The sequence below is a fragment of the Zingiber officinale genome, chromosome 5B, assembly GCF_018446385.1.
Source record: "Zingiber officinale cultivar Zhangliang chromosome 5B, Zo_v1.1, whole genome shotgun sequence".
Classification (NCBI taxonomy): domain Eukaryota; kingdom Viridiplantae; phylum Streptophyta; class Magnoliopsida; order Zingiberales; family Zingiberaceae; genus Zingiber; species Zingiber officinale.
The window spans coordinates 126,803,630-126,828,792 of NC_055995.1; the positions used below are offsets into that span (position 1 = coordinate 126,803,630).

Consider the following 25,163-nt stretch of genomic DNA (forward strand, 5'->3'; position numbering starts at 1 on the left):
AATTACTTTACTAGTTAAGATCACTTACTAAATCCTTGCACAATTTGCTTCAGGCTCAAACGTCATCAAAGAGGCCAAACTGTGTTCCAATCCCTGCTAACCTAAGAGATCTGTATCAACATGCTTAATGATAAAAAAAAATACAGTGATTTCTTATGAAAAAAATCATTCACACAACAAATCCATTCATACACACAGGAAGCCAATAGAATAAGAGCCATATATTTTAAAGAAACAACAAAATTAAAAATAAGGATTGATAGCGTAAATGAGCGTTATCATAAGCAGGGCAATTTCAAATAACCATGGCCAAGGACATGAAAGCAATGAGAAAGTTGCCAAATATGCAGGGTAGTATCTATTCCATATAAAACTATTACCTGATGTTAAATTTAAACAAACAGACACCAAAAGAAACTCTACCTCATGTGCCTTTCACTCACAAATTAGACTGAAAGAGATGACCAATCAAAATTGAAAAAATTAAGATACAATTCATAAAGCATGGCAATAACAGCTGCTGTGCTCAACCACCATAGAATCCTTAAATATCCCAACATGCCTAATCATCACCAAAGGTGGTCTTCTTCCCTCCACTACTGCGACCCCTGCCCCTACCGCTGAAGCCGCGTCCTCTACCACGGTCACCTCTCCCTCTACGTCCACCACTTCCAAATTTCCCACCGCTTCTACCACCACCATCCCTACCGCTGTTCCAACCTCTGTTGCTATTGTCACCTTTTGGCTTTGCTTCATCGACAGTTAGGGTGTATTCTCCAAGTTCAGAACCATTGAGCTCGAATGCCTTATTGTAGGCATCCTGGTCCTTGAAATCCATGTATGCAATCCTGTAAAATAACATAAACAACAACAAAAGGTATATTAAACTCTACATCAGAATGATTAATGCAGCTTTACAACAGATTTGACTTCACTGAGCCATCTTATACGTGAGATTTTTAAATGCAAATGGGAGTAAGGAGTCAAGGAACTAACCCTTTAAGGGCACCACTTTCATAGTCCTTCGGTAGAGAAATACGAGTGATGCCTCCACATGATCCAAAATGCTCTTGAAGGGAATTCCTAATCTGTAGGAGTACTAGTATTAATAGAAGTGACAATAAAATTTCCCGTTACATTGTAATATCAAAAAATACCTGATCCTGTCCAACTGATTTATCAAAACCTTTTACAAATATGGTATAGTTCTGACCTTTGCTGTCCTTTCCATTGCTGCAAAATGGAAGAACTTAAGCACAGAGAACTATGCCATCATTTCAAGAAGCATAAATCTCCTTAACTCATTTCCTTCTATTTTGTCACTAGTAAGAGATTTTTTAGATCGAAACACTCCTTGAAATTGTAAAGGATATTATCGTTTAAATGAATAGCACCATTCTCATAAATATCAGTTTACTTAGATTCTCATGTACACTTGAACTTGAACAGCTTTAGTTGAGAAACATACCCACTCAGAGGCGTATGTGAATCCCTTTCTTGTGCAACCTCAAGTCTAAGTGCACGTCCAAAAAACTCCTGGCCATTCAATTCAACAGCCTAAAACAAGGGAAAATAATAATCTCTGAGTTAGACAATCTACATACTGATAGTATCATAACAATGTTAATTTTCACACAAAATTCACAAATGGAAATGATGACAAACAGCTTCACCAGTAATTGAAAGAAAGATTGCAAACCTTTTTGACAGCTTCCTCGGTAGCAAAATCAATATGGCAAAATCCCTTGGAGCTACCATCAAGTCGCGTAGCCAACCGGACAGCAACAACTTCCCCTGCTGCATTGAAAAATTCTGACCTGAAAAGGAACAATCTAACATAAACAAAAGATTTACATCACTTCAATTTTATGTACAAAGAATTTAATTCAATGGGAAGAGCTCCAGAGTTAAATAAGTTATTAGGTGTTTTGGATTACAGTCTCGCAATGACACTTTTAGGTTTAAAGTTTTATCCAATCATTTTTATTTTTTATTTGATATCTAGATGTGCGGGCTTTGTCCGACTAATCGTGGAGATAGACAGCGTTCCTCCTGATTTGTCTACCAGGTAATGCCCACTCAAGACTGACCTCCAGAATATTCATCCCTATTGGGATTCAAACTCTTATCCTCTTATTTGTTCCTCTGAGTGTTTTACCACTACACCATATCCGTGGGGGTACATATCTTCCAAACATAGAGCCCATCACAACAATAGTTGCTCATGAGGCAAGCAAGTGGGCTTAAATCATGAATCATATTATATAAACATGTAATGGTTAACTTATAATGACTAATGCTTTTTTCTCCAAACTTGACACAATATACCCATTTAAACTAAAGGTTTTTAAAATAGTATCCCTCTTTAAGGGGAGTCCACCTAGTTGCAACCTCACTCATCTACCTACAGTAGGTCTAACTGATAGACCAGAAAAATAACATTATAGACATAATTTATGCTCTTATAACTATAAAATAATTTTATATCATTTTAGTAAATGTATTTAAAATAATGATAAATAGATTGGTTGACCTTTCATCTTGACAAATAACATCCAAAATATCCATTATACTTTTTATACATAAAATGTTTTATAACTTAGTAATCATATGAAAAATTAATGATCAATCAGAGTCAATACATAATTAAACCTATTCAACTTATATATACTTTTATATTATATAGGAAAATATATAAAACTCAATTATAAAAACTCTATGTGAAAAACTATAGCAATTAATGGAAAAGAAGACTAAAAATAGAGAAAATCAATGTTAATTGGAATTCAAACCAGATTGGGATGCAAACCAATGAATCCCAAATGGAAGTGAAGATGCCCCACCATTAGTGTAGAAGCCCCATCACATCTGCCTTTGTTAATTATTGAATTTAAACTGATCTGCCAGGTTTTACAAGTGAAACAGAATCAATTTATTGTCAATTTCAGATTTAAAAGGTTGAACCAGTATGCCAATTTCGATATGTAAAGACACTAGTTTCACCTAATATTTGAATAGAGAAAATATTGTGTTCTCAATTTTCTACTTCAGCAAAGGATCAAGCTATGCTATCCATCTCTGATGAAGATCACAACAGAGAAACCAATTTGTTCTCTGTTAATTCCAGCGACAAATAGAACTGTGCTATCCATCTTTCTTTCAGAACCCCTTGAATGCTTTACTTTTCTCTCAGGCTACATGTTGTTGCTATATGCACCACCTCAGGGAACAAACTCAAGAGTTATGTTCCATAGATCTCTATTCATTCTCATTTCATTTCATGTCATCCATTTTCTTATTATTCCCCTCTTTGTTGATCTAACATCAAAGGGCTTGCTTGCATGCATATTTTGTCAATAATCTCCAACGCTTTGAACAATATTTTGGTTTCTGTGGCATCTAACCTATGTTTTCTTGAGAGCTTTTCTAGTTCATGCTACAAGTAGGATTTATCCAGCTCGGGAGACAGTTTGGGAGAAAACGTTAAAAAGTATTACCTTATTAGGCATAATGGGTTAATCCAGCTTTCACACTTCAAAGGTCTTACTATGAATCCTATATACATGTCAGATCTATTTCATAATGAACAGAGACACTTTCATTTCTCCAAACTTCAGAGAATCATTACATGTATCTATGAAAATATCTAAAGGATTGCAACAAACATATATGCTATATAGTATATGAGCATGACAATAATGAACAATGATATATGATATATCATACTCACAGATCCTCCCGACCAACATCATAGGACAAGTTTCCAACAAATAATGTTCGAGATCCAGATGTCTGATTTTGTATGGAAGGGGTTTTAGGCTACAACAAAAGCATGAAAAAAATAAGGCAGATGGAACTACAATAAACATAGAGAACCACTTCAAATTACCAGAATGTAACGTAAAACAGCAGAAATAGACAGACATTACCGCTGTTTTTTCAGACTTTTTAGTAGTTTGCTTCTGAGCGCTATCAACTGTTGCACCCTTCACCATTACATCCTTATCCTGGATTAACATGAGTGTTTCAGAAATAATATACCATCTAATAAAAGCAACTAACTAGAACCTCAAGAAAGTGCAAACTTGCATTGCATGGTTCTCAATGTAATTTGTGTTTTCATTTTGTAAGTCTAATCTTGCTGTTCTTCCTACAATTACGGCTTTCCCAATTTAGCAGCAATAATTCTAAACATGATGCTTCACAAGCAAATAAGGTCATCAATTTTAAGACACTTGGAAATCAATGTCTCATAGGATCATAATGGCGCCTGAATTCATCATTGAACGTTGCTAGCTCCTTCCTGGTTTGGCTGTAGCCAGATAATCCAGAGCCATGATAATTTTTGAAATGGGATCTGGAATTCTAGTCACCACCTATTGGAATTGTGAAAATAGTTGCTTCTTTGAAAGCAGAATACAATGACATTGAATTGGGTAGGGAGAGTTATTATCTATCATCGTAGAATCATGTGTTATCTGGAGATGCAGAGGCAGTGACTTAACCCAGTGGAAGACTAAAGTTGCTTGAGCCAGTCTATTACCTATATACAAGTTCAGCTAGCAACACGATAGCAGTATATTTTCTAATTCAACAGTTAATTTATCAAGAATTAAGAATTTTACAAGAGTATTTTCAAGATTAGATACACTGGACCTGTAGGTAAGTAATAACCAGCCCGTCGTCTTCCTCACCCTCACCCACTCACGGTGTGAAATATTGCCAAGTCTATTGTCTCACTAAGGCCAGTCTTCTCCCTTTGTTCAGCTCAATCATGTTTAGTTGGGTTAGTGGAGTTTTTGAGTGGTTAGGATTATTTGTATGAGCCGCCTCTCTCTCCATGCATTCTTCTCTTTTCTCCTCTTCCTATCCTTTTCCTTTACGGCGCTGCATACGTGTTGTTCACCCTCAACCAAAGCTGTTGGCAAGCATCAACCCCTTCTCCCCTCTCCTCCAACATCCCTTCTCCTTCTCTATCTCTCTCCCTCTTGTCTTTGTTTTCATGTGTCACAACCACTTGGGGCTCTATAAATTATTGTAGCCAACGCCCCTTCTCTCTTCTTTTCTTGCTCCTCTCTATGAAATTGTGGCTTGCACGGATTCACTTTCTAAGGATGGAGGGGCATCATTCATAATCAATCTATGGGTAAGGATTTAGTGAGTAGTTTCTTTGTTGATGTTGTGAAATGATCCCCTATTTAGACTAACAACTATTTAGTATTTAGATTAAATTGGCCTGAGTTTTCCATACCACCAAAACACCTACTCTATTTTTTTGGCCTAGGAGAATTTGTTAGTAAGAGCTTGTTTAATCTAACTCCTATTTTAGGATTTGGAATAGTGATACTAGCAAACTAGATTTCTCTAAAATGAAGATTTTATCGTCCAAACAAGATGGTTGTCTTTAAAATTAAGGTATAATGAGGAAAATAATATAATCAAAATTAAATCCATTAACATCTAAAATAGATGGAAATAGGTAGAGTTTCGGCCAATATTTTTATTGCATATTAGTTATATTTAGGTTTTCACTAAGTTACACTTGTGTGGGTGATTATGAAGATACTCAAGGAGTGCATACTGACTTGCAAATCCTTAGATCCTTGGTGTATATTTGAGATGGGTAAATCTATTAATGAACTTTCATATACTCTTCAATGCACAAATTCTATGCGGAAAAGATTATACATATGCTACTATAACTAGATTATTAGGGGATTTAATCAAATGATATTCTTTGCTTGCTATATACGTGTTGTGCGAGTGATTTTAAGGGGATTAACATGGAGGCATTATTTAAAAAAAAAAAAGTAATATTGACATTTGATTCCTCTTGTTTGGTACATTTCTTTAAACTGCATCTTATACATTATATATTAATTTTTTATGTTGATAATTTTACACTTCTCTTATGTTATAGATCAATATCCAGCGCTAGGGCAAAATACCCCCGTGATTTAACTGCCAATATCTTGTCGGTGGGGATGGCGATACTAAGCCGCTTGGGGTGAGTGATATCACCTTTTGCTCCAATATCTAGATATTGCCAGTTAATATCTAAATTACTGCAGCCTTTATTAAAAAGGTATCTTAGGTTATTTCTTCAAACTAACTATTGCTCAAGTATAACACAGCTAAATGATATGTGAACTAAAAATTGAACAATTATTGAGTGAAAACTTAAAAGTAAAAGAATAGCTATTATATATGGTGATAAAAAAAATGAAAGCTCTAAGCCCAGCCATTTAACAAAGCATCTAAAAATGTAGTAGTGTGGGTCACCTGTGGGCAATATTTATTTGCGTGAGAATGTTATATCCTTGTTTATCGCCAATGAGGTCACATAACACAATTTATACTCATTTATCTTTAATGATTCACAAAAGTGGATTTATTGATAATAATTAAAACATGGTTAAGATTAAATGAATTTGTGATAATTAATAAGATATAGATAAGAGATAACTTTATATTAAACTATAAACCCAACTAACAATTCTAGTGTTGTGATGAGAAGGATGACTTATCTAGATTTTTTGTACTCTTAATCAAGGTTGGCGTTTATGCAAATTTTCTTGTTTATCCACTTAGCAATTTTTACTTCCTCCCCACTTGCTTTGGTCTCTAATTTGCAAGCAACGATTGATATTGAATTCCTATTTGGTTTCAATTGGTATATAAAGTTACTCAAGGATTCTGTGATGCTGAAAATTGAGTTTTGTTATACCTACTTTACTTTTCATTTTGCTCATTTGACATTTCGTTATTATATATTCTTACTGTACTTTCTTTAAAAAAAGGAATGAATGCATACTTTTGTTGATTACTGCCTCTTTACCTTGACTACCTTGAGTTATGTATTGTGATTATCTTTTTTTATATTGTGTGGGAAACTCAAAGTAAGTGGAATCACATGCCTAGATCATGACATTTAAAAAATAGATAGAATTTTACTTGAACCTTGCGGGAAGATCTTTATGCTTAATGTGTAATATTATCATGCATACTGAAAAAAAAACCTTCTTTGAAATCTTCAATGGCTTCTCATCTTCACTTTCCACATCTGAAGATTTCTCAGATGATTCTTCAGAGCTGCTGCTACCTGTAGATGCCTGTATCAAATGGAAGCAATCACAAACATACAAGTTTGTGGACCAACCATGAAATATGCAAATAGATTACTAATATAGTCAAGAAAAATAAAGAATAATGAACAAAACAACTAGGGGGAAAAAAACAAGATGAGCAAGCAACTTGAACAGTTAAGAGAGAGAGAGAGAGAGAGAGAGAGAGAGGGGGGGGGAGGGGGGATGACTAATGATGCCAAAAGATACACGATGATCACATACACATTCTAAAGCTAAACAAAGTATACCTGCATCAGATGTTGCAATAACATCAATGCCTATGTACAGTAGTTAATTTTAAAAGAAATAAATCAGAAATGAGCCAGAGAAAAGGAAACTAGAGGAGAAAACACTCTGTTCAATCACATGCATTGAAGGATATTAAGATACTTCATTCAACAAACAAGTAAAAGATACCATGATATCATCCATCAAAGGAATATTACACAACACATTGAGGACTTACATCACCCTCGTCTGTGTCACTTTCAGATGGACTTGATTCATCTTCCTTTTCCATCTTAGTATCAGCTGTTTGCTTCTTTACTCCTCCAGATGCATCTTCCTGCAAAATTATGCAGCCTTGTTCAATGAAAAGGCACAAAAGGGCTAGAAGAGAGAGCACATCTCATGCTTCTTTCATGCTAAAAGGAGCAACTAGAGGCATTACATCTGAAAGGATCATAAAATATATCTGGAAGAGAAAACATATAGTAGTGCAATATAAAATAATATCATGCTTGCTTCATCAAAAGTACTGTCAGAGTTTGTACTTTCATTTGATTCCTTATCCTTTTTTAAAGCTGCAGGTCAGACTAGCTGTTGTTTTAAACTATGTAGCATTAATTGGCTTCTGATATTACATAACATTTCAAATAAGCATATGTGACAACAGAGATTTCAAAATTCAAAATAGATTTATGCACTATAAATATATTAACTTTTGACCATCAATAACAATTAAGAATTCACAACTCAAGATACTAAGGGTAGGGATTCAATGTCAGCACTACTGTGCACTATAAATCACAGGGATTTTGACCATCAATAACATTTTTTCCCCCTCGAAACTTATCAATTTTTGAATTGCATCCAACAATAACAACAACCAAGTCTTATCCCATTAGGTGGAGTCGGCTAATTTTTTAATTGCATCCAAGTGTAATAAATGTAGATCAGTCAAAAAAAATTCAGCTCATCCTCCAGAGTATAGCTTCGAATTGCCCTGTCGCATACTAAATGCCATTTTACCAAATCCCTGTGATTTAAACCCTATATGTACACTAGTCGGAACACTTTAGGGCAAAATGATATTTAAACCATGTGATTCACACATAAGAGAGAAAACTCAAGGGAGAAAGCAAAGGTTGATGTGGCTGGCAATTAGAGGTGTCAAACACTACAAGAGCAACACAATGGGAAAATAGAGCAGGTTGAGGCAGTGCTCAATGGACCTACATCCCAGATTCAGTTCAGGTTGGTCCATTCTTGATGCCAAACCAAATCCAGCCTGTGTGATGGGCACGATCCAAGATCAAGCCCAACAATTATCCCCTTGAATTTCACAACATAGCCTTTCAAAAATATATAAAATTTTAAATAACAGGGGCATTATAGTAACTCTATCATTAGAGGGACTAAAATAATACTAAAAATTAAATAAAAATTCTTAGAATTCAATCTAAATACCATCCACCCCTCATCCATCAAGTTCTGCATCTATTCTCATGGTTTTCACCCTCATCTCTCATTCTCATCTTTGAATTCTCATTCTCCATTCCCATCTCTCAAGTCAATTTTGGTTCTCAACCGTTAAGTCTAAAGTCACTGTTATATTCTGCTATTCCACTGACACCGAAGGTGCCATTGGCAAGGGCATTAGTACTTAAAATGTAAGATGACAGGTAAGGATTGTAGTAGCTAGAGGTCCATGAATACACTAATGAGACGCATAGTGATACTCAGATCACAACTACATGGATAATATTACCTAGATTCTCCATTGGTACATACTCCTTTACAGCCGAAATTGATGATGGCCAACATGTTGGTGTTTCTATGCGCATACAAAAGTATGTTTTTCGAAAAACACACAACGGAAGCATAATAATTTCCTAAATCATTAGGACACACATCACACACATCCACAAGAATATGCATGTGTAGGCATAATCGTAGAATAAAATTTCATTTAGAAATTATACTTGTCGGATGATGTGTAACGGAAACGACATCAACTACTAAACCTCACGAGATTGCTTCTATTGGTATCCACGCTGAGATACCTTTAAGACGATTTCACAAAGCCACAAGTCATGTTTCCATTTCGGTACTAGCCGAAGGAAGGAGACGACGTGATACGAAAGAAAAATTCAAAGCCCGATTTGTGCCCAGCGGCTAGTTCAACCCAACGGCACAAATTGGGACATTAACTCAAGTTGTTGTCCGGCGGTAGGAGCTGCTGTCTAGCACTGTGAGACCAGCAGCAGGGGCTGTCCGGCGGCTAGGGCCGGCAACAGGGTGGCCGACTGGAAGGCCTAGCAGCTGAGGTGGCCGACGGTAGGCTGGAGGTGGCAGCACAAAGGGGGGAGCCCCTTTTGATGGTCGGTGGCACAAGAGAGGGAGGAGAGGGAGGAAGAGAGAAAAACTAAAAGTCAAATCTCTTATTTTCTTTTCTTCTCCCATGAAGATGTATTTATACATCTCCATCCGGGTTTAATAAGTAAGATCAAACTCATACCCAATAAGCTATCCTTATCCATTAGCAATAGGTTTGGTTCAAAACCAAACCAATTTTTGTTCATGACTAAACTAAAATAGATCCAACTCGCCAACAAGAGGCGTGGCTTACTAATGCTCCCAACCCAATAAATATCTTCCATATTTGCCCTTCGTTTGGTGCTACCAGACTTAATCATTTTCAATCTGAGAATCTCATTCTCAAACTTGTTTTATGACTTTCGGATATTCTCATAGTGCGCGTGACTTAATAGGTTCTTGATTATGTTGATCGTTCATAATTAATTATTAATTATAAATTGATCGTGAATGACACCTAGTAGTACATCATAAAATCTCAGTTGATTCCATAACAAATTCTAAACTCTAAAGCAGCTATATTTATCAATGCGTCTATTCCTTTCATGCATTTTATACCCACTTAGTTCAGGACATGTCTATGTGTCAGTCCCCACTAGACTAACTACGTCACACTTAGCTTAAGTAATAGTTCCTTGTCTTGTAGATTCAAATTACTCAAACAAGTGTCCAAGAAAATCATCCTCTTGATATGTTTTACTTTGATCAAAGACTTACGAGTAATAATCCTGACAAGAGGCCTTAGGGTAAACGTCTCCTTTATCAAAGGAGTGGTGAATCCTCGATGGACTATTCAAACATCTTCGGGCATATTGACTTATACCCAATCATCCCATCCCTATACCTCCTATGAGATGTTTTACTAAGATATCAAAGTATAAACCTCCACGACCAAGATGACATAAATACCTCGAGTCTAAAGAAACTTGCACTTGAGCTGCCATGAGATCTTCATTGACATATAAAGAACCACATGAAATCTCATAGCAAGTCACATTCAATCAACTAGTTACCCTTAACTAGCATCCACATGTTAACTCTTAACATCCTAATATTTCCAATCAGCGAGGATCGGTTGTTTGGTTAAACCAAGGAGTATAACAAGTGTTAGTCTCACAGAATACGATGTTCAGTCTCATCAATTCATCGACTAAGAAAAATACGTACATAATTAAACATGATGAGATTCCCACTAATTGCGAGAGAAATGCTATACATTTTATTGTGGACTTCATTAGTTGAGTTTAAAATTAAATCACATACATATAGAATGCACACTCAAATAATGAATTTTATTTATAAAATAAATAAATAATACAATATTTAAGGTGATTGCCTTAGACACTCTCAAATATAACATAACCCAACATTAAAGGAGGCTAAAGTTCATATGTTGCTAGCAATGGTGAAGTGATCAAAGTTAGTTACTCTATTAATTAGCAAAATGTGGTGCAATGTGTTAGCAACAAAGGTCAAGATAAATCACAAGACGAGAGAGGTTAATTAGATCAAGGCTTCTCCCTCTTCAGTTCACCAAATTAGTTTTTTTATTGATACCTCCATGCTTTTTCCCTGTTAATCTCCTTTAATTATACACAAATTTGCATGATATAGTAACAAAAGTATCTGATGCATGAACTGCTAATGCTTGTCTCAATGCCGCAAGCAAAGCTATAAGAGGAAAGAACCAAGTGTCTCATATGAATCACGAGTTGATCAACATCCAAAGGCAAATGAACCAGAAAGTAGAAAATAGATTGAAATCAATTTCAAGGACCATTACTGATTATGTTTATGATTATTAACCATAATTATGGCATATTCTGTTATGCTTCTACCATATACTTGTAGATCCTCCTGCCTTATTTTATCTTGCAACTTGATCTCTTGAAGGTAATTTATATAATTTTTTTTCAATTGCTTCTAGAGACCTACACAACAATTTATGGAATTAGTTATGTTTATGTTTTTTTTTTTCAGCGCAGATAGAAGCCAATAAGAAAATTGAGATTAAGAATGTTGCCTATATGTAGTCAATGTTTTCATGATTAAACAATATAATAAGGAATTTGGACATTTCCTACCAATATTGAAGATTTGACTTCACCATGTGGCATGTAATAAGTTTTTTATTCTCTTATGCTCCAATGTTATGAATTATTTTTTCACTTCTAGTATAGTGAGTACTCGGAGTATTTTGAACATGACAATGTCTTAGGATAACCCACTATGACTAGCACAATAATTGGTGGATTTGATCTTCTACCAACCTAGAAAGATTGCTTTATCAATTAACCATATAAAAACCATAAAACTCAGTAACAATATCCTTATAGTTGACTCACTTTATCCTCATCAGAATCACTTTCTGAACTGCTACTTTCTTCTCCTTGTTTGGATACAGCACCAACAGAACCATTCCGACTGGCAGTTGCACCATTTTTAATTAGAGTGGAGGCAGTTTTAGCAAGTTCCTGCACCAATACAAAAACAATCACTAAAGAGCATCAAAGTCTGTCTCAGTGACTATTTATGTAAGAATGTGAGACAGAGGGACTAAAAGTGAAACGCAATGTTATGTTTGAAGAACTTTACATCATCTGAAGAAGAATCCTCACTGCTACTAGACTCCTTGGTAGAAGCCTTTGCTGACTTACTTTGCTTCTTTGGAGGAACTTTAACCTGCATTGGCAACTATTTCATGTCGGGAGGGAAAAAATTGATTGATTGTACAAAATTAACATTTGACAAAATTAATAATTGAGTTAGAATGTACCAAGTTAAAAAGTAGGATTGGATAGAGTAGCTAATGATACAAGATAAACTAGGAGTTCATGCAAACTAGCATATTAGAGGTTTAGAAGTCTATTGAGCATTTAAGTTAAAATTAATCATTACTGATAATAGTTAATTTTTATCGTCCATGGCATAGATGAAAAATTAAATTCTTATTTGGGTGCATATGAAATTTTAATTTTTTAATAAAAAGTATTTTTTGAACTTTTAAAGGAAAAAATAGTAAAAGTACTGATTTTGATTTATCTAATTTATGGAAGCTAATTGTCACCAATGGAGTAGCATTGGCAACAATTGGTAAAAAGTTGGGTAAACGCTGAATAGCTCCTTGAGTTCGCAAGGGAAAGAAATAAATTAATCACAAGAGATAACTTTACAGAGTTTAAATCAATTACATGTTACATTAAAAAAAAAAATCAAAAAAGCAGTTAACACTAAACAAACCTCTTCTTCTGAGTTGGATGAAATCTCATAATCTGAATTACTAGCTTCTGGTTTTCTTTTAGATGGGACCTCCTGCTGAGCCTTCTTAAGCTTCTTGATACCCTCCTTCTGGACAACCATCTAATGATAGATGCAGAATTCTTTGAATGGGTGAATTGTGCAATGATATTTTATATGGAAAATAATAATATGCATAATTATAATGCTTAAACATGGTTGCCTGTAAAGAAAAGTCAAAAGACCACAACTAAGTTGTTAAGAAGATTTAATTGATTAAAACTATTGATGAGGGGATTAAAAGAAGGATTCAAATAACGGAGAGAGGACAAGCTTGTGGGTTCTTTCATCAGAGAATCGGAGAGGCAGAGTGCAGCACATAGAAAGAAGGAAAGGAAAAAAAAAGGGAATGAAGGTGGAGAAAAGAATAAGAGGGAGGAGGGGAAAGAATGTGGGGATTGAAGAGGGAGCTGCAAACAGCATCTTGGGGTAGAACTCTGCAGTAAACAGAGGAGAAGAGGGAACCAGACGATAAAAAGAGAGAGAATAAAGGAGAGGAAAAGCACAAAAAAAGAAATAATTTAGCATTTCTGGAATTGAGGAAAATAAGGGGATGAGTTGAGAAAGAATACACTTTCTAGCTTCAGGGAAAAAGAGAGGAAGCTGTTTTTGTGTTCATTGATTAAGTAAGCTCTCTTCCTTAACTTTGGAAACATCCTGATACCAAGGTCTAAGATATAGATTCTATTTCTTATAATTGCAACATAAGATATAGATTCTATTTGATTGTGGAATTTATTTAGTAGGGAGAACTTGAATAAGGATTAAGGCTTCGACGAGGATCATCTTGAAGACTTGTGCTAAAAAAATTTGTTCCGAAGGATAAAGAATCAATTTTTAACACCATATCGTGGTTTGATTGATATATTAAAGTAAATAAAATATAAGATGATACAACCACTAAAACACTATTTACATTATTGATTAATGTTACTTGTTATATTTCAAATAAAATGAGAAATGATTTATTTGAATCACTAGTTTTGAGGTGAAGGCCAACCCACAATAGAGGTTATACATTGGTCATATTCGCATGATAGTATACTATTATATGGAGTTAATCCAATTATCAAGTAACTAACACAGGTTACCTGGGTTAGTTTTGCATTTTGATCTGTCAGTGGTTTTAGCCTAAATCTAAGACAATATTTATTTGGTGAATGGATTGAATTTATGTTATTGTTTTTACTACGACGTCAATTTAAGTTACTTGGAATAACACTATTGATGGTTTTCTATTTAAGCTTTAGTAGTTTGAAGGTAAAAATTGACATAAAATGTAATATTGCTTATGTGCTACCAGCCCTTACTTGGTCTATACTGATTATGTGGTTAAAAAATATTACCAATAAAAGAATACATGCTTCAAGAGACACGGGGTAAAGCAAAACTTGAGTGGAGAGTATCCTAGTCATTCTTGCAAGGACTTTTTATTAGAAAGCCTTCTTGTAAATTTTTTATATGTATACATGTGTAGAGACCTACTTATAATGGTTTTGTAGGAAGCTCAGCAATTAAATGTTTTTTCTTCAAAAACCCCACAACCCTCACTCTCCCTTTCTCTCCTTTTCTTCTCTGATCTTCTTTCTTGTTCATCACACTTAGCTGTTTTGGTTCCCTAGCCTTCGCTCCGTCTTCTTTTTGTTCGTCACCCTTCTCCCCACAACCCAAGAGCTTGTCCCCTTCTCTCAATCCTTCTTTTTATCTCCTAACCAGTTAAATTCTTTAATGGGTTGTGTTTAGGAAAACACGTCTGATAAGAATGGATTATTCTGATCAGCCTTTACATAATATTGCTGATAAAAACTCTATGTAAAATGAACACAAACTATTAAAAAACATTTGATATATACATATTAGAATTTCTGCAAGCAATACCTCATTTTCCATATTTACTCAGTCTATCTTGCATGGACAGTCGAAGCAATTTTCATTCATGAAAGATAACAAATTGATGAATAAATTGAAAAAAAAAAGTAATAAGATAAATAAAGAAGTCATGTCTTTGGAAAGAAGCTCTATATTACCAGTTAAAATTTAGGAGTATAGATGTCAAGTAGTAATACAAAATGGGTTCAGTTGATTAATTTTTTGTTATCGCATGCTAGTATTTTTCGAGTCCAAGTGACACCATGTAAGACAATGTAGCTAGTCTGGAACCACCTCAGTTTCTGTCTTTTGCTTCTTGGCTACCACTGAATCCAATACCTTTCCAGCATCCCTCTTGCCTGGAGAATGGAAGTATAAAACAAATTTAACATAGAGGGGGAAAAAATGTAAGAGCCTTGAAACTCAGACTAATAAGATATCCTAACCTTTTCTACCAGATTGTCCTGATACTGCTGAAACAGCTGGCGCGACCTGCATGGCAACAATCATCAATAAATACTTTTCAACGAAGTGTCTCCATTACTTCCTGAGTTCCAGTATTAAAAATTTAACATTACCTGAACATTAGTTTTCTTGTTTGACTTGCCCATTTCTGATACTTCAAGTTACTGAGTTTAGGCTGGAAACAAAAAAAAACTTGCTGACATAAAGGCCGAATCAAATTCACCGAGCCCGGAATAGTTGACAAATTGTAGATGTAGGTAACGTAACACAGATGTTTCAAATAAAAACCACGGATAAAGTGGCAAAAAAAAAAAAAAAACAGTTCGATAAAATGCTCATTAATGCTATGTTTACTCTAGAGTGTGGATGAGGAAAAGAAAGGAATCAACGATAGAAAGTTATCTTTAGAAGAAGAGAAAAGAAAGGGTGAAGAAATCTTTTCCTTTGCACACTTGTTTACCTTGATAGAGGAAGGTGAATACTTGTGATGTAATTTTGTAAATAAAAAAGGGTGCATGCGTCATTTTTTTTTGTACATAGTGTAATTTTGTGAGTTAAAAAGGCTACATGCGGCATTGTTTTGGTATATAATGTAATTTTGTTAATGCAAAAGGGGTACATGCGTCATTTTTTTTCCCATCCGCTGCTTTCCGTCCGATTTTGAGGTGATCGATTTTGGCTCCAAAATTATCCGCTGATGGATTGCGTTACTTTTCTTTCGAAAAATTTTAATGAAGTAAACGACGGAAACTTTTCCACCGTGGAAACTTTTCCTTAATTTTACTTTCCACTCTCCCAAGTAAACAGAGCCTAAGAAAACAACAAATGGAAACCCAAAACTCTTAGCTATATTTACTTACTTATCGTTATCAGACAAATGTTATCATCTATATAAGAGCATGATAAAAAATCGAAACTTGTAGCAGACCGACTAAAGCATACGTATCAACCAGGTATGCGACCTTGGAGCAACGTTCTCCGTGTAACACAGATCCATACGAAAAGATCAAAATAAAACAGAGATCTGATTTGAGAGCCGCTGCAATAAAACAGAAGGCAGCAAGAATTTAGCTAGCTATCGAGGTCAAATCACTTACGCCAAGAGTAAAGGCGAGGAAGAGGCGGAGTCTCGGCCCCAACTATGAGCGCTAGGGTTTTGGAGAGGGTTTGCGAGAAAGGGACCGAGGTTCTTATATACCGAACTGCGATGAACGCTCTCGTCGAGCTGGAGGGAGTGCGAAGCAGGTGCGCCGTGGGCGGCCGTTGTTTCTTGTCTACGTGGCATCATGTGTTTTTTTCATAATGATCCCTATAAGGTTTTGAAATTGCACTAAGAAAAACAAATATTTCTCTGCAATGGCAATTCCTGAGAGCTTAAGATATCGCAAACTTATTGACTATGAATTATCTATAAGTCTGTAACCCCTTTTCGTTCATTTGCTTCCATAATGCTGTTTAGTTAGATCATTGCTGAATTGTTTAGGAACTTGTAATTTTGATTTTAAATACTTTATTTGTGAACTTATTCTATTCTTGATACTTTGAAAATTAGATATTAAGATGAGGATGTTGTGGCAGCAACTTTTATATATTTTTTCATTAATTTTTCAATGTTTAACATTTTGCTAGAGTTGTTTCCTTTCCTTTTTTTAAAACAAATTGCTTAAATAATTGATTTCCTTTTTTTTTTTTTTTGTTCGAGTATGTTGGAGAGAATTGTACAATTGTAATTCTTAGTATGAGATAAGAGATTTTTAGCGCAATGAATTTCTTTATTGTTTTTTAAAAAACCACTTGAAGAAAATATGAATATAATGATGGCAAGATCACTAAGTTGAAAGTCACTTGTTTTATTGTAAGTTGAGTTTGATATTATTATTATTATTATCTTGAATTAAGAAAATTTTCAAATCTAAATTCTAAAACCAGTACAACTTAATCTTCAAATTTATTTATTGTTTTTTTTTGAGTTATACAGTTAATATTTCTTAGAAAATTTAAAGATTAGCACTCAGTATTTCCCTGGTGGTTTAAAATTAAATTATGAAAACATTCAAACAAATTCTCCTACTCAGACCGAAATATTTTTTTTAAAAATTATGAAAAAAATGAAACTGATCCTTTTAAAATTATTAGTGAAATTTATAATTCAATTAGAATTTCAAATGAAGTTATAAAAATTTATATTTGACCTGAATCGATCAAAGAAAATAAAATTCAAAAAAAATTAAATCAAATCAAATCAAGTTCCAGTCCATCCAAAAGGCCCAAATTAAATCTATTAAATCTCATCTGCTCATATACTCCAATTCAGATCCACTCGTGTTGGATACAAATCTTCATCCAAACCCTCTAACCCAATATTTATTGACCTACTAGACATCAGACCCAGACAAGCGTTCATTCTACGCACCGCAATCCAACTCTTAATGGATCTGAACCTTCAATAACCCAAAACCCCACCAACAGGTAGGATCCCTACATGAAATGAACATGATTAACTAACAAATTGAATACATTATTACTAATCATCCACGTTAGTTAGTAAAGATTATTTCTCTATGTAGTATAATTAAGTACAAGGAACTTGAAATGTTATTAAAGCCGTGAATTGAAAACCAACCTTTACCATCACCCAAAAGAAGAGGAATACTCTATAACTTTAACAAATGTAATAGCTGAGTGCGGGGAAAACTAGCCCAACTGTAAACTCATGTGTAAGCGTAAGTAGGTGCCATAGAAAGTTTGATACCTCTCAAGTTTCAGGTTAGAACAAAAATGAGAATCCTTATACGAGGATTATCAACCAGTAGATTTATATAACTTTCTGATAGTTTTACAACAATTTACAGAAAAAGGATAGAAAAGAATCACTTTTTTCTCTTTTCTTAAACTCCGATTAAGAGAGCACAACACAAAAAGATAAGCCAACTCCATTGTAATATAAACTCGAAGCATTGCTAAGCAAATCTTAGTTTAAGAAATCAAATGAAAAGGCATAAAAGATGCGACATTAACAATCGTTAATCTCATGCAACTGCGTGTGAGATTAAAGAAGCATTCAGATCAATTGAATGGTCTACTTTGTGTCTAGAGACCTTAAATTGCAAGAGCACAAAGTAGCGTAAATCATCTGACTACAAATTATCATGTTGGCACTTGGAAGCAAAAAAAATTACCCAGTAAAATAAGCAGTTCCATGAATTGAATATGCCCAACCCTTAGAAGTCCATGAATTATATGAATGTGATACCTGAATTAGCAACCCATTACTGCACAGTTGTAGACGAAAGCGCCAGCTCTTTCTCTAATAGAAAGCACATCCCACTCTGCTCCACCTGCATTTCCATCTTCAGGACGCCAGTAATGCAGAATAATTACTTCACCTTGAGGCCCTCTATGACCACCAATCACTAACAGTTTATCGCCACATGCCTTGAAAGCAAGGCCCCAACCATTGGAGTAGTCGGCTCTCACAGGCAATCGTTTTACGACATTCCAGGTGTTATTTGCCTTGTCGTACTTCTTAACTTCATTTGTAGATTGATCTGCAGCATAAAGCTGATTATTTACAACTGCAACAAGAGGTGGAGATTGAGTAGCTCTATTACCGCCAGGATACATATCCCTAATTCTTCGCCATACCCTTGTTTGAAGATTATATTCCTCACCACAAGTTAAAGAATCTGTATGGTTGGACATGCCCCCTATAACATAAAACTTACCATCCATAAAGAAGCCAGAACATAATCTCCTTGGGACAGTCATATCTGGTAGAGTCTCCCAAGTGCCAGTCTCTGAATTGTACATCTCCACACATTTTGAAGTGCGACCATGTGAATCACTTCCACCAGCAACGATAGCAATTTCCCCAGAGCCCCCAGATCCAAAAAGGCAGCGAGATAAGTTCATAGGTGGGCATCTAGACCAGTCACGCCTTACTAAACTGTACATCCATATAACAAAGCCAGATACTTCACGTCCAAAAACAAGCAGCTGGGTTCCCACAGCTAGAGATTCCTTATCTGCACAAGAGAAGCAATCATCACATGGCATCCTTGGCAACCTCATCCATCTACGCCTGAAAGGATCAAACGCTTCCCAAGGCATTAGACTACATGCCAAGTAAACCCAGTGCTCAATAACACAATGCTGTCTCCTTAATTTATAAAGACAACCACTACGAATCAGTGAGTTAAACCTTCTGTTCAGACAGGCGAGTGAAGGGTAGTCAGACCTACATATGAAGGCCAGACAAACTAGTGCAACATCATCACAGAGTCCAGGAAAAAAACTATCATTAGATCTTTGATCAGTATAACTATCTCCAGTTTGGTTGCTCACCATAAGCTTTTTAACACTCAAGCTATCAACATTCACAACTTTATCAAATGCATCCTTGTCCTCCTCCTTCACCAGTAAGCTCCCATTATTTTCTAAAGGTAGGCAAGCCAATAAATACATGTGAAAAGAACCACACTCCTGACTAAAGGATCCTAAAAGCTGTAACAGATAACTTGGAGTGGCAACCATGGTTCCCAGTTTGCAATGTATTTCCTTTTCTCTCAAGATTGCTTGCATGAGTAGTTTGACTATCAGCAATCATATAATTATACCCAGCTCGCTGAAAAAAACAATGTTAAGCTCTCAAAAAAGAAAGGAAATATAATTAAATCACGTGTAGCTATTACTGTATTACAAACATTAAGGTCATATGCAATCTAATGTTATTACTGTATTACAGACTAGCAAAAAAGCGTAATACAAAAGTTATCACTATTAATTTAGTATCATGGGCACACAGTTGGGTAAACAACAATCAGACATTGTGCTAATGCAGAATGGATCACACAAATCAGAACTGATGCAACCTGGCCTATGTAATCTGGGCTACTACAATTCGTATGATGGAAGCAGTCTTATTGCAAGGCCAAGGTTGTATAAATAGACCTCTACATCCCAAATGTGTGAGAAATTCAATCTTTTAACTGAGGATTTTAGTGTAGAATGGTATGCGGAGGACAACTGTCTATAAAGAACTATTGTACCAATTATGTTCCAACCATTTTGAAATGTATAATGCTAGAAAACAGAATGTAACACTATTCTTAGGGTACACACAAACACAACTTTGGCAACTATAGTACTAGAAATAGCAAGAAGAACCAAACCAAGATGTATTAGAAATGAATGGGGCATGATTATATAAATTTTGGGCAGTGCTAGGGATGGTGACAATTAATGTCTTGTACTAATAATAAGAAGAAAAAAAATCATCATATAACTCATTTCGATCAATTTGTCCATTTTTACCCAAATGAATCTTTTCCTTTTGAACTACTGCTACTACATTTGAGTTTTGCCTAAATGATTTTGCTTTCAAACTACCAATACTTTGGCACACCAAGGTCAAAATAACTATTATGTATTACAACAAGGTTACAAAAATAAGATGACAGATACATGGAAAAAGTATCAATAGAATGATGTTAACGTCGGACCCCAAAAAAATGACGAAGATGATAAATAGTGCACACATATGTCCAAAATATCATGCTTATAGTAAAATATAGGGAAAGAGGATCCAGTACAAGGATGCTCAAGTTGGACCAAAAAGATAAAGACCAAACAGCGTGGATTGTAACAAACTGTATCAATAAGGTTTTCTAAACAAGAATTTTGTTGTTCCACTCTTATGTTTTTCATATAATGTATGCAATATGGAATGCATAATTGAATTAATTACATACTCATCACTGAATCACAATAAAGAATTGAGGAAAAGTGAGTAAATATATACAAAGAAGCATATACTGTTGACTGAACATACAGAAATTTAGGTGCATGTGTGAAGAAACATGTCATGGTTGGAAAATTCATGATAAAGATGACTTGAAATGCTAAATTACTTAAAGAGGTGAACAAATTTTGGCTCCCCAATTGAATCCTGGAGCTGGAAGTGAGTAGTATGAGTATCATCTATAGCATTGACAGCTAGATGGGTTCAATCATGGATGATCGTCGGTGTAGGACCACGATTTAATTTTCTTGAGTTCATACATAAATCAAATTAATTCATTGGCCACATCAAGTTCCAATATTTAGTTGGTTGGTAGATACAATCTATACAGAGATGAACTTTCAAATAGCATCAATCTCATGAAGGCTAGTAGCAAAAGCATCAAGCCAAATAATAGGCAAGTCAGTAAACATTCAGCCTTCTTAAACCATGTCTGAGGTCCGACAACATGAAAGCAACCAAACTAGAATGGCATATTTCTTCCATACATAGATCTCATAGTAGTGGGATTTATAAAAGAGATACAACAACCACATTTTTTTAGCATTCAGGTACCTAGTATATTACTTTTCATTTGACAATTTGGGAGTTGTAGATTTGCAGGAATATTTGTATGAGGCACACTTCCAAGAAGTTCATTTACGAGATGGAATCCTCTGGGAGAAGATTGACATTATGTTGCAAAAGAGTTTCCCTCCACCTCCAGGTTTGAGCTGTAAATAATCAACCACCACTCAAAGTAGCAAATTTTTTTTTTTTCCATTTTTGCAATTTAGGTTCTAGATCAAGGTCTCATGGAACATTTAGCACCCCAGGAACAGCATTGTGTGTAGATTTCAGAATTGTATGGGACATTAAAAAAATAGGCGAAAATGGCAACATTTGTTCTTCAAAAACCTTCTCTTACCATTACTTCACCAAGATTTAAGATGCAGTGACATGATCCCATCAAGATTTCATATTCCCTTTCCAAATAAAAGAGCACACAAAACAACCTAACATCTATTTTAGAGTGTGGGAAGTCAGAACAACTACCCTGTTTCGGATGTGATTTCTAGGAGTCTACGTTTAAATCTACTCTTTGATGCTATTCAATGCAGTTATGTTTATGTGACACAATAATGTGATTTCTAAGAAGAATCAAGTTTTCCTCCTTTGGATCCCTTAGCACCACAAACCCAGCTTAAACAGTAGCTTTTTCTCACCTAAATTCTGAACATGAGCAACCTGAGTTCAGAAAAGGCAGCATTTATAAGATATAAGTGAGGCCCTTTTTGAGATTGGGATGGGTTCTCTGATCAACAACATAGGCCTACTCCTTAATGTTTAGTCCCATTCACCCCCGCTTGTGCACATAAGTGATACATATACGAATTTCATAAATTGCGGCGAAACAGCAAGGTAGTCCCTACAGAGCATGAAAATCACTATACACTCTCCAGAGGCCAGCTCAGGAAATATTTCATTTTCAAGATACACATTAAAATTATTATTTCTATGTTTTCTTATTAATTGAATGGAAACACATTGTCATACTTTTTTTTTATAGCAAGCTCACATCTTTTGGGTTTAAAGCTGCGGCATTCACTCTATGGATGAGCATTGAGTCAAATGCAGATCGTCTTATACCAATACGCAGAAAAAACAGAAGAGTTGCTGGGAAAATGATCGAATAAATTATCAGAGATGTGATTTTACCTCATTGGATAATAGCCATCGAGTCTTAATTATTCACGATAACACTTCCAGCGCATCATCCGCTCCTTCCCTAATTCCCCACAAACGGCATTCCGTATCTAAGACACTAATAAGGAACCCAAGATCTCAAGATCCAAGAATGAGCTTCTACATCAGAAGACCAGCTAAAAAAAAGAACCCTATGAATCAGAATCAAATCCACTTCCATAATCGAAAGTCGCAAAAAAAAAAAAACAATGAAGAAAGGAATCTAGCCTGCATCCGCAAGAAATCAAAGACCTTGACAAAAGGATCTCAAGCCAAACACCTCCAGGGGAATCGATCAAGGGCGTGGCCAAGGTCCCAGATCCACCAACAGCGATCGAAGGGAGGGTCCGTCCGATCGCCAAGAACAGGCCATCGAGCGAAGCAAATCGGCCGAGACACGAGATCTGTCAGTCGGCACCACCAGATCAGATTCAGGTCGTGGAAACAACCATCGTGAACACCTAGAAGCGATCGATTCGCCGCCGCAGAGCGGAAGACAGAGGGGGGTAGACATCCCCCGTTTGCGAGTCGATACTTAAATGGAAGCCGGAACCTGGGGGTTTGCATCTGGGGCAAAACGGTACTTTCCTACAAGGACAAACGAGAATAAATAGCGTTATAATTCAAACTGATCAGCCACCGTCCGTTCCCTACGATCCAGGAGATGCACGACAGGCATGTCGTCCGTATAGAATAAAAATATGCTGACCAGCGTAGTGTCAATCTAGATTCACGGCCGCACGGGAGGGAGGCCAGTGTAGCTGTTAACTTCCTGCTCGGACCACCACCCTCTACGGACGCTGGAAATCGAACTCCTCGTTCTGCACCCACGGGACCACCGACGTCACCCGGCGTCACAACAGCGGGTCCCACTCCACCGGCCTGACTCGGGTTCGGCTGCGGGTAGATACGCTCAGGTACACGTTACTGTTTCAAAGTGGGAGTTATATGTTCACCCCGCTCACTCCATCCACGCTCCCCCTCTGGGTCTGCGTCTTCCAATCGATTGCGACAGGAAAGGCGTGGATTTTGAGTGGAGATGGGTGACTTTATCCTTTGGCTTTCGCCAGGCTGTCGAGTGGATAAGCGAAGAGTAGCGGGGAATTCTATTTTCAACTCAACGGTAAACGGGGAGATAACGGCATATTTCTATAAAAGGAAATAGGTGGCCACAAACAGGCGCAGAAAGATCAGGGAATTACGAGAAAGCCACCGAATCGGATAGGCCGATTGCTCGGCCTCCCTCGTCCTCTCTTCCCCTTTGCCTTTTTTAGTAGTTTCTCCGCTCGCTTTTTGACCCGCCGTTAACTTGCCGAAGCATGCCGTGACGGATTTTTTTCGTAGATTCCCGTTTTCGCCGTTAGGGTTTTTTATTAATTTTTTAAATAAATTTTGTAAATAGGTAAATTATATAAAAAAAATCATATATTCTATTGCTCTTGTCTACTCTATTTCCCAAAAAGTAATTGATTTAATTTTATATTAATTTAAAATAGGTAAAAATTATAAAAAAACAAAATGAAACAGTCTTTTGGGAAAAAGGACGATATCGTTTGGTCGAGCACTGTTTTGTTTTTGATGCATTTAATTATTTGGCAGCTACTTCAATTACTGAAATGTTTTTTTTCCTATTAAATTCAGTAGTTTCTTATCTTGTTGGGAGTTGGAATTTCTTACAAATAAAATTAATTGTCTATTTTTAGAATTAATCTGATGAAACTCTTTATTGCTGTCTCTTTTCTTTTATATGTCATATGTTTCTTTAAATAATTAATCAAACATGCCCTTAAAGGCATGATTTTTCACTTAGAAATTCATTTTCAGTAAAAAGACGTTCTTATAAAGAGATTTTATAAATATTTTTTAAGTTTTATATTCGCTATTTTGCATATGTAAGCACTGTTTGATGGTGAATTTTTCTTCTTGTACTCTTTTTTTTCCGTATAAGACAGTGTTATACCCATTTTTCTCTCGGATAAAAGAAATTTGATTAATTAGGCTTAGTTTATTTAAGCGAATAAATGTGTGCAAGGTGCGAATTAATGAAAAATATATCTTTATAAAAATTATGACTATTTTTCACCTCTGTAAACTGTGAAAAGGACTTTTAGATAACAAGAATTCAAATTTTATCCCGGATCCTTATGAAGAGTTCAAATTATTTGTAACGTTAGATCATCTGTTGGATCCTGTGCTTTTTAATTTACTCTAACAATCGATAGGAAATTTTTATAAGATCGAACTAATCATTCCTATGATTAATTAGATCATAACCACTAGAT

At 35.5% G+C, this 25,163-nt stretch overlaps 2 protein-coding genes across 5 annotated transcripts; both read right to left on the reverse strand.

The window, feature by feature from the left end:
- Positions 1–335: 335 nt before the first annotated feature.
- On the reverse strand, positions 336–16,589 carry LOC121985889 (nucleolin 1-like). Its single transcript, XM_042539595.1, has 16 exons — positions 16,454–16,589; positions 15,470–15,531; positions 15,338–15,383; positions 15,186–15,250; positions 12,966–13,085; positions 12,321–12,407; positions 12,071–12,199; positions 7,594–7,692; positions 7,020–7,112; positions 3,930–4,007; positions 3,731–3,819; positions 1,700–1,817; positions 1,469–1,557; positions 1,158–1,233; positions 997–1,088; positions 336–848 (listed from the first exon to the last, which is right to left on the reverse strand). Exons 2-16 carry the CDS (start codon positions 15,500–15,502, stop codon positions 563–565), a joined length of 1,500 nt encoding a protein of 499 aa, XP_042395529.1. The 5' UTR covers positions 15,503–15,531; positions 16,454–16,589; the 3' UTR covers positions 336–562.
- Positions 16,590–17,609: 1,020 nt separating this feature from the next.
- Positions 17,610–23,407, reverse strand: LOC121985890 (F-box/kelch-repeat protein At5g60570-like). Of its 4 annotated transcripts, none has more exons than XM_042539599.1 (4): positions 23,110–23,406; positions 22,855–23,018; positions 18,610–19,980; positions 17,610–17,834 (listed from the first exon to the last, which is right to left on the reverse strand). In XM_042539599.1, the coding sequence occupies exon 3, from the start codon at positions 19,935–19,937 to the stop codon at positions 18,615–18,617; it is 1,323 nt and encodes a 440-aa protein (XP_042395533.1). In that variant the 5' UTR covers positions 19,938–19,980; positions 22,855–23,018; positions 23,110–23,406; the 3' UTR covers positions 17,610–17,834; positions 18,610–18,614. The 4 variants fall into 4 exon arrangements, with proteins under 4 accessions (XP_042395533.1, XP_042395534.1, XP_042395532.1 ...); XM_042539600.1 differs by lacking the exon at positions 17,610–17,834 and having other exon boundaries at positions 18,154–18,904; positions 19,082–19,980; positions 23,110–23,407; XM_042539598.1 differs by lacking the exon at positions 17,610–17,834 and having other exon boundaries at positions 18,154–19,980; positions 23,134–23,406.
- Positions 23,408–25,163: the final 1,756 nt, after the last annotated feature.

Bases quoted from the DNA above. Each gene is read 5' to 3' on its own strand.
- LOC121985889 (XM_042539595.1), bottom strand. From the start codon at position 15,502: ATGGGCAAGTCAAACAAGAAAACTAATGTTCAG. The intron at 13,086-15,185 runs GTGGTTCCAGAC...ATCTATCATTAG, and splicing joins AGCAAAAGACAGAAACTGAG to ATGGTTGTCCAGAAGGAGGG. The intron at 7,113-7,593 runs GTAAGTCCTCAA...CATTTGATACAG, and splicing joins GTGACACAGACGAGGGTGAT to GCATCTACAGGTAGCAGCAG.
- LOC121985890 (XM_042539599.1), bottom strand. From the start codon at position 19,937: ATGCAAGCAATCTTGAGAGAAAAGGAAATACATTGCAAACTGGGAACC.